Here is a 16,516-nt window from a genome sequence, read left to right as displayed (position 1 = left end):
GAACACTATTGAAGTTCGCTCACGAAGCAATGATAAGGACGAGCGTTCAGTATAAACCGAACTCTCCTTAGGACGAACGCTAGGTCAATGACCGGGCATCAAATAGAACGAACGCGCATTTGAACGATCGTTCGGTATCAGACCGAACGCTAACGATGACGAACGCTCAATCTAAGATCGAGAGTTCATTTGGACGAACGCTCAGTATAATACTAAGCGCTGCTTATGACGAACGCTGGTAAACAAAACCGAGCGTCCTAACTACACTTCACTTTATTTTTAATTGTTGGACACACTAGGCTAAGCCGAACGCTCACACCTAACTCTTGACACCAATAACGCTCGTTCTTAATCAGAGTCCTTTCCAAATGAAAGAATTCTTATTCTAAGTGATGTTCCAGGGAAACCGAACGGTGTAAGACCGTTCGATAACGAGCGTACATGATCAATCAGAAAAGATAAGATTTCCAGATTTTTCATTCATATTAACTTCACAGTTTTCATACGAACCATAACTTAGGATTTATTCTCAACATAATTCTCATACATTACAGAATTCATATTATCATTTCCTCAACACAGAATCTTCCATTTTCCAGTTTCAAACATATCATCATCAACATACAGTTCAGATCATTATCATTCCAAATTATGCAGAAATCAATCACATTACAACTCATACATCTCATTCACTGCATAATTTCACACAACATTCCTGATATACATACATTTCAATTCTGCTCATTCACGAATATTCAAAATTCATATATTGCCTACATTTCAGACATCCATCACAATTCATTACTGTCATACAGATCAAACATATATTAAATTAAATTACTAAAGCTTCCCTTACCTGGTCTAACACTGCACTTCCAAATGCTTAGAATTTATCTCGACCACTCACGGCTTCCTATCCAGAAATTCACTCAACCACTTCCACTTTATCTAATACACCAAAATCATTAACAGATCAGACTTCTAACTTACACATGCAACCAAAAATCTTGGTTTGCATGAACTAAATGGACAAAGTTGCAGATACGAGAACTTACCAGTTCAGTTCTCAGTTTCTGTTCGGATCAAAATGATGCTCACAGTGCAGGGTAGGTTTCTACGGTGTCTGAAATAGGATTGGAGGAATTGATAGTGAGTTATCTTAGAGAGAAGATGGAAGAGTGCAGAGAAAATGCAGAGGTGAAGAAGGCTAGAGTTTCGTGAGGAAGAGGGTGATTGCATGCAGAGAATGGGAAGAGTTTTTCTGAAAATTCACTTCCTTCCTGCACGGAACTAACTCCCATTCTCTCCACACCACTTGTCTTCCACTAACGTCCTCAGAGTGCTACAACTGTGACACTTGGCAGACACATGCAGTGGGAATGTGAGTGGATTTTGACGTGTCCAGGTGCATTAATAGTGTTGATCAGAGAAGGGGTTAGTGTATTAATTATCAGGTTCTCACATTGAAGAAGGTGGAAGGCACATAATAGTTATCTTGCTAGATTTTAGAATTCAATTTACACAACTTGATTGAAATATAGATATAGAAGTCTTCTTATGCGTTCATCTGACAAACTGATTCTAAAGCTTTTGGCTCGTATTGGTCTTGGACATGGTATTAATGTCTCTATCAGCTGCTCCATTTTTCGTAATAGAAACAAATTTCATTGCAAGTTACTATGAAACTGTAAACCATTTTCAATGCACCTAATATCTCAAGTTTTTAGAAATCTTAATCTCTAACACCTATCTCATAACTAATGCAGATGTATGGTCTAATACCGAAAGAGTTTAGTGGCATATTCTTCTATTTCATTGTATTTGTGGATTAGAAGCTCAATTCTCCTAACAAATCTGGAGACTGTTTCTGTTTTCCTTTATTACCATAAGGAATAACTGCATTATCTTTTGCAGCTATTACGGAGACATAGGAGGGTAAGTGTAAACCAGGGTGTGCTTGGCCAAGAAGAGGTACATAATCTGCCTTTGACGTGTGCATCAATTAGCCCGAGACTTTCAAGTTTACTTTGGTATCATGTTAATCATCAATATCAAAATATGCTGAAAACAATGGATGCCTGAGATGGTTTTTAAACAATACAAGGATTAATTGTGAAGAGAAAAATGTATCATATCATCATCTTTCTTTGTAATATATATTTAATACTTATTCCTATAGAAGCTTGAGGTTGGCCAATTTTGTGCATAATCCGTTTCACTTTACAAAACTAAGCTTCCAAAATACAGGCCAATAAAACAATCTTTTGTATCTATCAATGTAATGCATTTGGTAGTTGGTCTAGACAATACTGAAACTATATGCATTCTGAAATTTGTAAAACGTGGTAGTGGGTGGTGGAATTAGCAGCATACTTTTCTGATATGTTACATTCAAAATCTGTTAGGCAAGTAATTTACGAGTAATGCTTTTGGGAATGGTTGATGATCCACGTGTTGTGCTCATCAAGCTTGCAGATCGCCTTCACAACATGAGAACAATGTACTTACTCTGGGCATCTTAACTTCTTTTCTTTTATACTCAATTATTGTTGGTCTTTTTTATTTTCCCTTTTCTGGCCCTTTATTTCAGATCTATTATTATTTGAAGATGAAATAAAATTTATTTTAGTACTATAGCCTTCTCAATTCTTCATGGTTTTTAGTAGTGAGTTTTTACTTCCCTGCGATAGTAGTTGTCTTCAACCAGCATACTTAAGCCACATGGGGCCTTTTGACTTTTTTTGCTAAAAGGATTATAAGTTATGTTTCATAGGTCATTTTTATTGTGTGACACTATCTCTCTTTTCAGTCATGCTCTACCATTGCAAAAAGCTCAAGCTGTTGCTGAGGAGACCTTAATCATTTGGTGTTCACTTGCTTCAAGATTGGGACTGTGGGCCTTGAAAGCTGAACTGGAAGATTTATGCTTTGCTGTTCTACAGGTCTTCTATTAGTAAATATGTTTCTTTTGCTTTGAGAGTGCTCAATTATATTAATGTAATGTTGTAGTCACACACACACATGAGTGAGGAACAGCAAATTTGTGTTAGAGCTCATTCTCCTGTGTTGACTAAATGCTCGATAAAACATAAGGAACGGATACTTTTCGGAAACATTATGTCCTCAGGTAGTGCAGAAAAATATTAAAATCAAATGAATTATACAACTAGCATTATATTCCGGAACATAAATAATAGTTACCGTTCTGATGATATCTTGTTATTTCTCTGTATCCATATTAATCGGTCACATTTTTTAATTTTTCATCATTTATGTCATTCTTTATCGTATTTCTAGTGTTAAAGATAAATATGATATTTAGTCTCTGATGTTTCGAATGCCACGTGATGGATAAAATAATTGTTTTCAAAATTTTGATCATAATCTAGAATTTACTTTGCATTGTGAGGAAACTGATTTAGTGAAGTTGTTGCACATGATTACATGAGAATGTAAAACTTTTTTATATTGAAGATGTAGAAAAAACAATATATTTATGTAATGTTGATTTCTTTCATTACTGATTTTCTTAGAACTACAGTGGGTTTGCAAACGCAGACTGCTGTACTGAAGAATTTTATATTATTATTTGCATCATTCGCAGCAAGATCAATTTGGGAGACTACTCCCAACTTTCATCCAAGTTATCAATTTTACTGAGCAAGAAGAATCTGAATATTGGGCTGTTGTGGCGGCCGTGTTTGAGGGCAGACAAGTTAACTGGATAACATCTCACTCAAAATTTGACTTGGTTGCATCAGCTTCTGCTGAAGCCGGCATCAATAACAAGGTATTTGGCAACCATCTTACCTCTCTTACACAGATTGTGCAAATGGAGATTTCTTTTGTTTGCTTTCCTTTGTTTTCATTGCCAATCAAATTATATAAATGCAATTATTTTCTTGAAAAGTTGATATTTTATTTTCACCTTGTTATTCATTCCAGTAGATTTGTGAATGTAGATGAATGTTTCGGTGATTGTGTATGTAATTCATCCTTTAGGTGAAGCTTTTGAGAACAATGCTTTCCTGGGAAGAGCAATTGCGCTCTGAAGTAAGTGTCAAGCAAACAAAATACGACTCAAAGTTTTATGATCTTCACGGTTCTCTTGGGGAAGTGGTAATTATTTGTTGGCCTCATGGTGAAATTTTGAGGTTAAAAGCTGGAAGCACTGCTACTGATGCTGCTCAAAGAGTTGGTTTGGAAGGAAAGCTGGTTTTGATTAATGGACAGTTAGTACTGCCCAACACAATAAAGAGATTGCGCCACCTTGCGATAAGTCCGATATACCCCTGAGTGTCCTCCTGTTTGCGTGGTATGAAACTCGGCTATCAACTTGGGTACCCAGGCCGATCGGCCAGACAGCACAAGCCTCCCCTTATAGTGTAACCTCTCGTGTTCTAGAGTGAACGAGGGATGTGAGTTGGGATCTTTTCTCAAATCTTCTATCACCTTCTTTAATTCTTCATCTACCTCAACTTCTTCCAGAATCTCCCTGAAGTCTTGCCAGTAAGGTCGGGCCACAACCCTCAATTCCTTTTCTTCCTGCGGATCATCCTCTTCCTTCCGTGATAGGGCGTCTGCTACATTGTTGGTGACACCTGATTTGTACACAATTTCAAAGTCATAACCCAGGAGCTTCGCAATCCAATTCTGCTGATTCTGAGTGGTGATACGCTGCTCCAAAAGGTACTTCAGGCTCCTTTGATCGGTGTGAACCACAAACCGTTGTCCCAAGAGGTAGGGCCTCCAGTGTTGTATGGCTAAAACCAATGCCATTAATTCCTTCTCATATATCGATTTACTCAGTGACGCCTCGGATAACGCTTTACTAAAGAAAGCTATGGGTTTCTTTCCTTGCATGAGTACCGCTCCTATCCCTCTTCCCGATGCATCACACTTAATGTGGAAAGGCTGGTCAAAATCAGGTAGAACCAGCACCGGTGCAGTAGTGATGGCCTTCTTTAACCTTGACATAGCTTCCTCGGCTTGCTCCGTCCATGCAAACTCCCCCTTTTTAAGAAGGTCGGTCAAGGGTTTGGCAATCTTCCCATAATCCTTCACAAACCTCCTATAGTATCCTGTCAACCCCAGAAATCCCCTCAAGGCCTTCACCGTCTTAGGTTTTTCCCAGTCTATCACGACCCTTACTTTGTCTTCGTCCATTTCTACACCCCTCGCGGATACCCGATGACCCAAATATCCTATTTAAGTTTTGCCGAACTCACATTTCTTTCGGTTGGCCACCCACCTATTGGTCACGAGTTCCCTTAGCACCGTCCCCACATGCTCTAAGCGCTCCTCCCAGGATCGACTATACACCAAATATCATCAAAGAACACCAGTACGAATTTCCGCAAGTAAGGCTGCAGCAGGCTGTTCATTGCACTCTGGAATGTGGCTGGTGCATTGGTGAGGCCGAACGGCATAACCATGAATTCGTAGTGACCCTGGTGCGTCCGGAAGGCCGTTTTCTCTATGTCTCCATCTCCCATTCGGATCTGGTGGTAGCCTGACTTCAAATCCACCTTCGAGAAATATTTGGCCCCTCTCAGTTCGTCTAACAATTCCTCTATCAGTGGGATAGGGAATTTATCGGGTACCGTGGCTCGGTTAAGGGCCCTATAATCCACACAAAATCTCCAGCTGCCATCCTTCTTCTTCACTAATATTACCGGACTCGAATATGGACTGTTACTCGACCTTATGACGCCCGTTTTTAGCATTTCGGCCACCTGTTTCTCAATCTCCCCCTTCATCACATGGGGGTAACGGTACGGCCTTACATTCACGGGATCCGTACCCTCTTTTAATGGAATTTGATGAACCATGCCCCTATCTGGCGGGAGTCCGCTCGGTTCGTGAAATACGCTCGCGTGCTGATCCAAAATTCGAGTCATGTCATGCGTCTGCTTCTTTGTCATCTCCGGACCGAACGGTCCTTCTCTCTGACCATACGGTTTTCTTTCCTCGTCCTTTTCTGTCTCCCCAAGCTCCCACACTAGCAACCAGACCTCTACTTCTTTCATTTTGAACAATGCTTCGAGTTCCACCACTCTCCGAGTTAAAGTAGGATCTCCTTTAATGGTCACGTTCCTCCCTGCTTGACCGAACACCATGGTTAGCGTGCCCCAGTTTAATGTTACTTCTCCCAGCTTAGCCAGCCATTCTACCCCCAGTATCACGTCAACTCCGCCCAGTTCAAATAGGTGGAACCGTTCGGTGATCACCGCTTCTCCCATGCGAATCATTACTTCTTCACAACAACCCCTCGTCTCCTTTCTCTGACCATCTCCCAAACTCACCCTATAGGGTGGTGTATCTACTAGGGGTAGTGCCAGTTCCTCTACCAATTCTTTCCTTATGAAGTTGTGGCTGGCGCCACTGTCAATCAAAATCAGTACCTGTTTCGTTCCTATCTGTCCATGCAATTTCATCGTTCTGGGCTGGGTGAGCCCTCCTGCCGAGAATGCCGATAGCTCCATTTGGTCGAGTTCGGTCTCAGCTTCTTCTTCCCCGCTTGATTCCTCGTCTTCGGCCAGTATCAGCATCCCAAGACTCCTTTCCGGACAACGATGGCCTGGACCGAACGATCCCCCACACCTGAAACACCTCCCTTCTTCCCTTCGTTTGACATATTCAGCGTACGGTAAATCCCGCACGTTCCTTTCTTGGTTGTTTGAGAACGTTCGTTCTCCTTCTCGCCTCGGGATCCCTTCCTTTCCTCCTGTCTGCCCCCTCTCTGCGATTCCCGTTCGATTCTGATTATGCCGACTGGCGTTCATCCTCATTACTGAACCGCTCGGTTTTCCCCACGTCTGGCTCTTGCTTATGATTCCTCCTCAAGCCTTTACGCCCCCTTGGAACTCTTCCACGTCCTTTGGTAGTCTCATTACGTCCATCAATTCCCTCGGGTCAAGCAATCGGAGTTGATTACGGATCCCCTCCTGCAATCCTGCCATGAAGTATCCCATCAGCTGTGCGTCAGGTATTTTTTCTGCTTGGCCGACCAACACTTCGAATTCTTGGATGTATTCTTCCACGGTCCCTGATTGTTTACAGGCCGCCAGTCTCTCGAAGATCGTTCCCCGGCTTCTGCCTCCGAAACGGTTCACCAACGACTCCTTTAATCCGGCCCACGAGCTGTTCATGGCCTTCTCCCTCCAAAACCTGAACCAGTGTCCCGCGATTCCCTCCATGCTGATGTAGGCTAGGCGCAGCTTTTCTTCCTCCGGCACTCCTTGCAGTTCAAAGAATTTGTCCGCTCTATAGATCCAATTCAAAGGATCGCTGCCTTCGAAGAGGGGTAAGTCTACCCTTCTCCTCCAATACGGTTGCTCCTCTCGGGTACCCCCATCTAGCCCGCTGCCTTCTCTCTCGTCCTCCTCATTCCTTCTCCCGTTGACAGAACCCTGACTTCCATCAGGATTTCCCTCATGTCGTCGACCTCGCTCTCCCATCACCTTCACCAGTTCCTGGACTGCTGCCTCCAGTCCTCCCATGGAGATTTCTATGACCTCCAATCTTCCTTCAATGAGTGGGACAAGTGGCATTTAGGCTAAAGCTACCAGAAACAGCCAGAATTCACTCGGTATTCCACGTTTCACAATTAAAGAAAGCGGTGGGGGACAGAAGGGTAGAAAAGGAGTTGCCTGAGGAGTTACAAGTTGAGGGACCGAACTTCTGGCCCATACATGTACTGGATCAGAGGCAAATACAACAAGCAGGGGAGGTATTACATCAAGTTTTGATCGAGTGGCAGCAAGGAGGTAAGGAGGGAGCTACATGGGAAGATGTAGCAACTATTCAGGATCAATATCCTGAGTTCAACCTTGGGGACAAGGTTGCTGAAAAGGGGGGGAGTAATGATAGGAGGTTATTGGTGTATGAGAGAAGAAAGAAACGTTAGTTATCTAACTGTTTTACAGTTAGATAAAGGGCGGGAATGTTATTGTATAAATAGGAGTTTGGTAGTTGGAGAGAGAGCTTTTGGATTCGTTATTGTTTGTCTGAGCAGGATAGTTATTTCCTGTTGGGCTCCCATACTTTGACTCTTCTTGTATTCTTTCTCTGTTCAATAATATTTCGGAGGTTATACAGTATTTTTGGCTGTTCTTGTGTGTTGAGAGGGACATCGATTAGGTTTCTTTATAGGAAACCTAACAAAATACTACACGTATTAAAGATCATTCAAAGAAAATTACATATGATTTAGTGGTAAAATGGAAGAGATGGAGTAAGGAGGAAGAAAAATAAATGAATATTCATAAATGATATCTGATAACAATGTTCTCACCCTTCGTTCAGCACATTGCTTATATAAAGCAATTTCATCTTGACAAAATGGTTCAATGTCATTGATTTGCAAGCCTGCAAGATATAATAAAGCTCATAAAACGTTCAGATAAAAAAGGCTGCAATAGACAAACATCTAATATTAAAAACAATTATCTCGTTAACATACTGCACTGTTACTGAACCTTGTTGAAGTTTTAGTCCTTTAACTTCTCCAATCTGGGCATACCAAAAAAGTGTACCCACTTTTTTTACAAGGTCGGAAAAAAATCAAGTGACTCACGTTCCTACATAACCCTAATCCTAATTACAAAACAACGAAGCAAAATAACTGCTTAATGCATGTCATTGCATCTACTTAGAACTATCAAATGAAAATAAAAACGTAGATCTAAGGGTTATTTTTCTTAAAAGTAAATCTTACGATACAAGTTCAATTTCCAGAATATAATATGTTACTAGAATTAAACTACAAAAAAAACCAAGTATATAAATAAATTACTCTTATTTTCTTTTTGCGCCATTAATTTCCTTATTTTTTATAGGTTTAATCCTTTCGGACATCCCTATTTGTGTAGGGTTGTCTCAAATAGGTCCTCGTATTTATTTTTATCTCAATTAGGTCTCTATTTTTGTAAAATTGAGTCAATTGGAACCTTGCCGTTAATTTCAATAGACGGCGTTAAATTTATTGAGTCGTGGCACGCTGACGAAGCAAATTTTAATGACGTGGATCAAATTCATTTGCACGTGGACCTACAGTACCGTCGAGTACTCTCCTTCTCTCCCCTCCTCCTCTCCCCCTCCCCCTCCCCCCGCCTTCGTCTTTCTCATCGATCTTTCCTCCTCCTCCTCCTCCTCCACTACCACTTCCCCGATCACGCCCTCGTCGCTCTCCTCACCTTCGATTCCATGGGAGACTTGAACATATGCCCGAGACATTTCTTGAACTGATCGGATTCAAAAGATTCGGAGAGAATCATGAATCCACCAGACTGCTCAACAGGTTGTCGAAGCTCGGCGGCCCCAACTTGGTCGAGCGAACAGGCAAAGAGATCAAGAATAACAGACGCATTAGATAGCCTCTTGGAGAGTTGGTTATAGAAAGAGCACGAGTTGGCGTGGTGTCTGACTTGGTTGTTGAAGATGTGATGGTGGGTTCTGATGGGTTGGCGGAGATCAGAATCAACAACGATTCCAGGTCCGATAGTGGCAGGTCCGGAGGTGAAGAGCATGATCCTGGAGCCTGTGGTGACAAGGCAAGACTCTAGAAGTCCGAGGGCGACGGAAATGGCAGTGCCGGTGCACCTTGGAGGGCGAGTGGCGGAGGTGGAGTAGAATGTGGAATGGATGTCTTCTGACAGAGATCTTATTGTTGCCGCTCGTCCTTAACGCTCGGATGATTGAAATTTTATTGTTGCTGCTCGTCCTTAACGCTCGTCTTGGTCCATACTGTAGGACGATCGGTTTGATAGAGATCTTTTACTTACCGATCGTCCTTTACGCTCGGTCGTACCGCTCTCGTACCGCTCTCGTACCGCTCGACAGGTACGCTCGTCATCGAGCCTGTCGCTCGTACCGCTCGATAGGTACGCTCGTCATCGAGCCTGTCGCTCGACAGGTATGCTCGTCATCTGCTCTGTCGCTCGTACCGCTCGACATCTACTCTTGGACGATCGGTCTTACCGCTCGTTAGATTCAATTGTCTTCTCACTACCGATCGTCTCCTCTCTAGGACGATCGGTCTAGGAAGTCGCTTGGTCTGCGATTCATTTTTAGTAGTTGTTTCTTTTTTTTCTGTATAAATACATTTGCTTTGTTGTATTTTCTGTAATTTTCAATAATACAATTCTTTTCAGTCTTTTCTTTCTGGTTCTCTCTTCCTCGTTTTCTCTGATTACTTACATCTTCAATTGCAGAAGTGATGGAGAATTCAAATTCGAAAAATGGCAACAGAAAATCCTGTTTTGGGGTGTGTCCGTGATGCAGCGGGTGGGGGCGGCCGATGTTGAGGAACTGGCGGATCTGAGGGAGAGATTAAGGAAAACTGAATAAAGTCAGTTGATGATCGAATGAAGTGGATTGAGTGTAAAAGAAAGCGGGGATTGAATCAGAAGAAGTAAGAATAATAAGTGTAGTAGAGTGAAATACCTGATTGGAGGAGAGATGGCGGCTGCCGTGAAAGAGTTGGAGGGAGGAACAGGGGGAAGAGGCGAGATGGTGGAGATAGACCATGGAATCGAAGGTGAGGAGAGCGATGAGGGCGTGATCGGGGAAGTGGTGGTGGAGGAGGAGGAGGTCCTTCTCGAGGGAGAGCAGTTGGTCGTCGGGGGAGGAAAGATCGATGAGAAAGACGAAGGCGGGGGGAGGGGGAGGGGGAGAGGAGGAGGGGAGAGAAGGAGAGTACTCGACGGTGCTGTAGGTCCACGTGCAAATGAATTTGATCCACGTCATTAAAATTTGCTTCGTCAGCGTGCCACGACTCAATAAATTTAACGCCGTCTATTGAAATTAACGGCAAGGTTCCAATTGACTCAATTTTACAAAAATAGGGACCTAATTGAGATAAAAAATAAATACGAAGACCTATCTGAGACATTGCTACACAAATAGGGATGTCGAAAAGGATTAAACCTTTTTTATACACATTAATTATTAGGATTTTAGACGTTCTTTCTTCTCTATACAACTGTATTAAAATTAAGACAGGAGAATTCACTACATTTATTCACTTAAAGGAAATGTTTATATATACATACTATACCGCAACAAGAAAAACAGAAAATACAACTACAAACTATATAAAAAACAAACTAACATTCCAAAAATAATACCAAAGATGCCGAATAAATTGTGTACCTTGAATAAATTGTTCCCTAATTTTATGCAAGAAAAGGAATCAAGGGAAAGAACAGTTGCACCTGGTTAATGAAAACGATACTTACAGAGAAATAGATTCCTGAGAAGTCCATCACACAAATCAACACCTTGGAGGACATGGGAGGCTATTTCCGGTGGTACTACAGGCGATGGAGGACCGGTCATTAAATCATCACCAACCAAAATTGTTTCATCCATAGTTGGCTGCGAATCGACTGAAACCCACACAAAAGTTTATTAGCACTATTCATCTTCCAAACATTTGAACCTTTTCATATTTTAAGGTATGTGACCTAAAGCAAAACAATTTAACATGCCAGTAAAGACAACATAGTCAGTATAACAGAGATGACGTACCATCCATGGTTGCTTTCTGGTAATCCTTCCGCAAAGAAAACACAACAATTCTGGTTTTTTCTGTTCTTTTTCTTTTTTATAGCAGCTCACAATATACGACTGCAGAAAAAAAAAAACACGGATTACAATATCATAGTATAGTTGGTATTGCTATTGGTTGGCTAGCGGTGATCGGTGAGCTAAGGCTGTACAAGGGAACGGTTGATGGGTATAAAACTGCAAATGCAGGGGTTTACCGTGGCCTTCACGGTTATTGTATTTCAGAAGTGTGTCTATCTTTTTGAATTTAATTCACAACATAAGGGAAGTGAATGGAGGAATAAATGGTGAGTGAAAAAAAGAAACAACCCAAGTAATGTGATTAAATTTTTATAAAAATATACCAAATGACTAAACAAGTATTTCACCGTTACGGACAGTTTTTCATCATTTCTACAAACACCTTATGGGCATATAATTTCTACAAATGCTAAATGAAATGATGATGACCCAACATTCTTGTTCAAACAGTCACAATGCACAGAAACAAGGGGAGGCAGCAATTGGCAGTGGCAGTTGTGACTTATGCAGAATAAATGCACAAAAACTGCACCAGAATTAGAAATTTGGCAAAAAAAAATTGGAAACTGTAGTGGTGAAAAAGAACAGCAGTGATTCAAATGCTCAAATGCCACTTCAAACAAGTTTGTATCATCAAATGGAATATGTTGAAACACTTAAACAGCCACAGCAAAATCCATAACAGTTTTGACTGGTGTACTTTCAAATTTAACCAAATTTGATGACTAAAACTGTGATTTGATACAAAGGCTGGAAAATTACCATTTGAACAGTAACAACAAGTTTGAAATGGTCAAGTATTCTTGCACAAACAATCCAACACCACAGAGGCACACAGATTCTCAAAATCACTCTAATAGTTGCCAAAATATGCAGAAAAATTGGACAAAACTGCACCAGAAATTAAAATGCAACAGAGTCAAAGCTGGATGAATCAACAATCATGCAAGAAAGGTCCTAAACAACTAGATCTAATTGTAGAGTATCAGCTAGAGGAACTTTAAACACCTAAGACACATCAAAGAAGTCAAGCACGGTGCAGAAGCTTGGATAAAACAGTAACAGTGATGTGAAACCAGATTTCAAGCAACTCAACCACTCATTTTTCAATTCTGTGATTATTAGGAGTTGCTATCACTTCAAACACATGTAAAAACAGTAAACAAACTTGTACAAAGCTTGAAAATAAAGAAATCGGGACTGCATCAGCTGATATCAAATTAATCCAGAAATGATGTTTTATGCAGATTTTTCTACTGGAATCAATATTTGCAATGCTAATTGGCTCAAATGATCAAAGCTGGACATGTTGCCATTGCTTTATATGATCAACATAGAGCTAGCAAATGCATTGAACACACTTAAACAACAAGAGATAATGCTGGAACAGAAGTAAACCAATTAGACAGTGAAAAACAGCAAACACTTGCACAAAACTGGACAAAACTTGGAATGATGATTAAGCTGGATTCAAACGAAAATTAAAGAAGTTGCACCGATTAAAATGGAAAACAAGCACTAACGAACAGTGAATAGAATCAAACATTCACTCAAACACAGAATCAAACCAGAAAAACAAAATGGAACAGTGACATATATGAACAGCACAAGACGGAAAAAAAAAACAGAGGAATGGATACGAGACACTTAGCTCTTGAAGCGTGACTGAAACGACTGGCTCTTGATGCCAAATGATGGAAGCAGCATCCACGTTCAATACTGGAGCGGCTCCTTGGACAGAATGACGCAGCGGAATGAAGAATGGTTTGAAGGAGTTCGGCGCATGCAAGGTGTTTGTCAAAATGCGTGACAGTGTTTGGATGTGTGTGTGAGGTAGAGTTCTAACTCAGATGGCCTTCCAACGGGGAAGGGAGCTAGAGGAAGACAAGCTAAAATAGCTTTAAGCAATGAACTTGAGAGAATGGCTGGATTTCAGCAGCATTTCATTATCAAACTCAAGTTACATTTACAAGTGATTTGGCTTCTCTTTTATAGATGAAGAGAAACTTGCCTAGCAAGCTACTGGACATATTAGCAATGTACATGAAGCTCTATAAGAAGTGTGCAGGAGAAGCTATACAGCTGGCCACATGTTCCATACGGTAAACATTGAAAACATGCTTTAAAAGAAAGTGGAAACGCTGGTTTGCTTGGTTGGCCGAATGTTGTATATCAGCTTTGCTTTTCCAATCCAAAAAGCACTTCCTTTCTTCCTTTCTTTACCTCCTTTGCTTCCCTTAGTTCACCAAGCTTCTTTGGTTGATTGGCTATGGTTTTCCACTCTTATTAGTGACTTACAAAACAAGGTAAATGTATTTAGTTAAAGAGAACATTCTAAGACTTAGAAAGAAAATATTAAGTCCTTTATTCAACTTCCCTTTCTTGGTCTTAGAGTAAAGTTGATACTTCTTTAGATGGAAAGTCCCTAAAGGGGTTGCCATCACACTGTGTCTGAATCAAAATCTTGGTTCTGTAAATTGTTCTAGTTTGAAAGAATTAAGTGACCGTTGAGGGTAGAAAACGTTAGTTGGACGAGCTCCAAATCTTGCGTTTAGGACAATTTGCTGACAAAATCCAGGTAAGGGAAGCTTATTTGATTTAATTCGTATGTTGTGTTTTGTATGAACGATCGCTGTTTGATTTGAATGAATATGGTCTATGCTGGTTGATCTGTATAATGATGTTTGATTTGTATAAATGTGAAAATGAGTTATTAATTCGAAGTATGAATTATTAATGTGGATGCTATAAAGTCTAAAAATTGATATTTGATGTGAAGAATAAAAGTATGAACTGGTATGTTGAAAAACTTAAGTTAAAAATAGTTGCAAAATTTGAATATGAACTTCTGACTATGATTATGTACGTTCGTCATCGAACGGTCCTCTACCGTTCGGTTTTCTAGTAAACTGGTTAAAATGGAATTCTTTCATTTGGAAAGGATTCCAGCAGAGGACGAACGCCCTCTTATATTAGTCTTACGTTCGAGCGTTCGGCCAAACGTAGATATCCTGAGTGTTGTGTGAGAAATTGAGAAGCTTAAAAGTATACATTCGGACACTTAGTCATTCTGTTAAAAACATAACTTTCCCATCTCGCCATATATAAATCCTTTTTTCTATAATTTTGAATCAGCGATGGGTCTCGACCTAAAGCGTACGTTATGAGTGGCGCTCGGTCTTATACCGAACGCTCGTTCTTTCCTTTAATTGACAAACGAGAGAAATAGCGTTCGTCCAAAACTTCAATAAATATCCATTACCGCGTTCGGTCATTGACTGGCAGTTAGTCTCTTTGATTAAATCATACTCTGTATAAGTATTTAAACACCTTGTGGTGTCTCTATTCATTTGGATTCGATCTATAGTTATTGTACTTAAATTATTCTAAGTATCATATGAAATGTTCTAGGATCAGTTCATTTAACTGATTCAAGTTGTCACAACGTCCGTCATTGGAAAGGTATTCGTTTCCTTCTGTTCAGAAACGAGGATTCCTATGTATCGTGTTAACGTTCGTCCTTATCTTGAAAAGGACTGAACGCTCGTCATTTTATGAAAGAGGAACGAAAGATTGAATTGATATTAATGTGGAAAACTGTAATGTGCGAACGGTATAAGAAATGAAATTATGGTTGTGGATTTTGAACGAGCGTTCCAGGGAGGAACGACTCTTGGATGAAAGTTGAGATTTGTAAAGTATGAATGTGGCAATGCTAAGCTGTCGATTCATCCTGATATTCCGTGAGTGCTCGTTCTCAAGTAGAGAGGAGTATGTCATGTGTGGGAATGACAGGAGGTCCTAGTCCATAACTGTAACTTGGACGGAACGGACTAACCTCGGGTGGCAGCTGATGAGAATTACAGCTATTCCACCTGGGTGCACGAACGTCGTAGCTACACAAGATTCATACAGTCCGGACAGTCAGTCTAGCATCAGGGTTTTGATGGAAGTGTCTATTAGAATGTATTTGATTGCTGGTATATGTGATTGTATGTTATTAATTGAATTAAATTATATAAGCTTACCCTGTGTATTTTCCTTGCGTTGTCCTGTATCTGTACGTCCGTCGTTGTCCTTGCAATGATCATCCGTGTGGATGTGAGCAGAAGGAGATGCCTTGTTGGAAGAGGCGTTGGAAGAACAATACTTGGGGGAAGAGAATTTAGTGGAAGTCGAGGTGAAGACCGAAGAATAGGACGCTCGGCCTGTGTTTTCTTATTTTGTTATGTGGACGTTCGTCCGTTTTTGGTTTTTATGTTTCTTTATGATCGTTCGGTGTTGGTTTGTAAACCGTTCGGTCAAGAATGATTAAGCCGAACGTCTTTATTCTTATTTATCTTCTTGTAAGGCCGTTCGGCCAGAACCTGTGCTTTCGTTTTAATTAAGACTGATTTGGTTTATCACTAAATGTGATTAATTCTACTATATGGTGTTTACTGTATTTTTGGGATGTTACAACCACAATCCCCCACATAACCACTTTCATCCATCTCTCCCCGAGATGTCCGAATCATACTCAAATTCATCATTTTACATTCATAATCATATTATCACAGTAATTTATCATATTTCATACATTCTCATATTTTCACATACATCACATCGCAGCATATATTCCAAACATTTGTACACATAATTCAATTCCAGAGAAACTCAACTTAGAACCCAACACTATTTGCAGAACACTATTCATCTGGACGCTCTTGGACGAACACTATTCGCCGAACGCTATTGGACGAACGTTATTTACTAGACACTATAAGGCCGAACACTATATAGATCTAACTCTCAATACTTTTTGAACGAACGTTACGAAGACCGATCGCTACTAATACGAACACTCGCTACTACCTACGGACGCTCGCTACCTGAGAACAAGCAACACCAAGACCGAACGCTCGTAACCACTTATTGACGCTCG

The 16,516-nt window shown here is 40.6% G+C and overlaps 1 protein-coding gene and 1 long non-coding RNA gene across 2 annotated transcripts; one reads left to right on the top strand and one right to left on the bottom strand.

The window, feature by feature from the left end:
- The first annotated feature begins 1,902 nt into the window (after window positions 1-1,902).
- On the top strand, window positions 1,903-4,280 carry LOC148193559 (uncharacterized). Its single transcript, XR_015782058.1, has 4 exons — window positions 1,903-1,971; window positions 2,406-2,500; window positions 2,810-3,790; window positions 4,003-4,280. It is a non-coding gene; the product is annotated as an uncharacterized LOC148193559 (long non-coding RNA).
- Window positions 4,281-8,200: 3,920 nt separating this feature from the next.
- On the bottom strand, window positions 8,201-12,542 carry LOC148193558 (uncharacterized). The gene is made up of 3 exons (XM_088099456.1): window positions 11,533-12,542; window positions 11,241-11,390; window positions 8,201-8,370 (listed from the first exon to the last, which is right to left on the bottom strand). The coding sequence occupies exons 1-3, from the start codon at window positions 11,537-11,539 to the stop codon at window positions 8,201-8,203; spliced, it is 327 nt and encodes a 108-aa protein (XP_087955582.1). The 5' UTR covers window positions 11,540-12,542.
- Between the last annotated feature and the right edge of the window lie 3,974 nt (window positions 12,543-16,516).

The sequence above is a fragment of the Vigna umbellata genome, chromosome 9 (assembly GCF_029865625.1).
Source record: "Vigna umbellata cultivar VRB3 chromosome 9, Vumbellata_1.0, whole genome shotgun sequence".
NCBI classification, from domain to species: domain Eukaryota; kingdom Viridiplantae; phylum Streptophyta; class Magnoliopsida; order Fabales; family Fabaceae; genus Vigna; species Vigna umbellata.
Note: the sequence above shows the minus strand (reverse complement) of the source record. Positions and strands in the feature narration are given on the sequence as shown.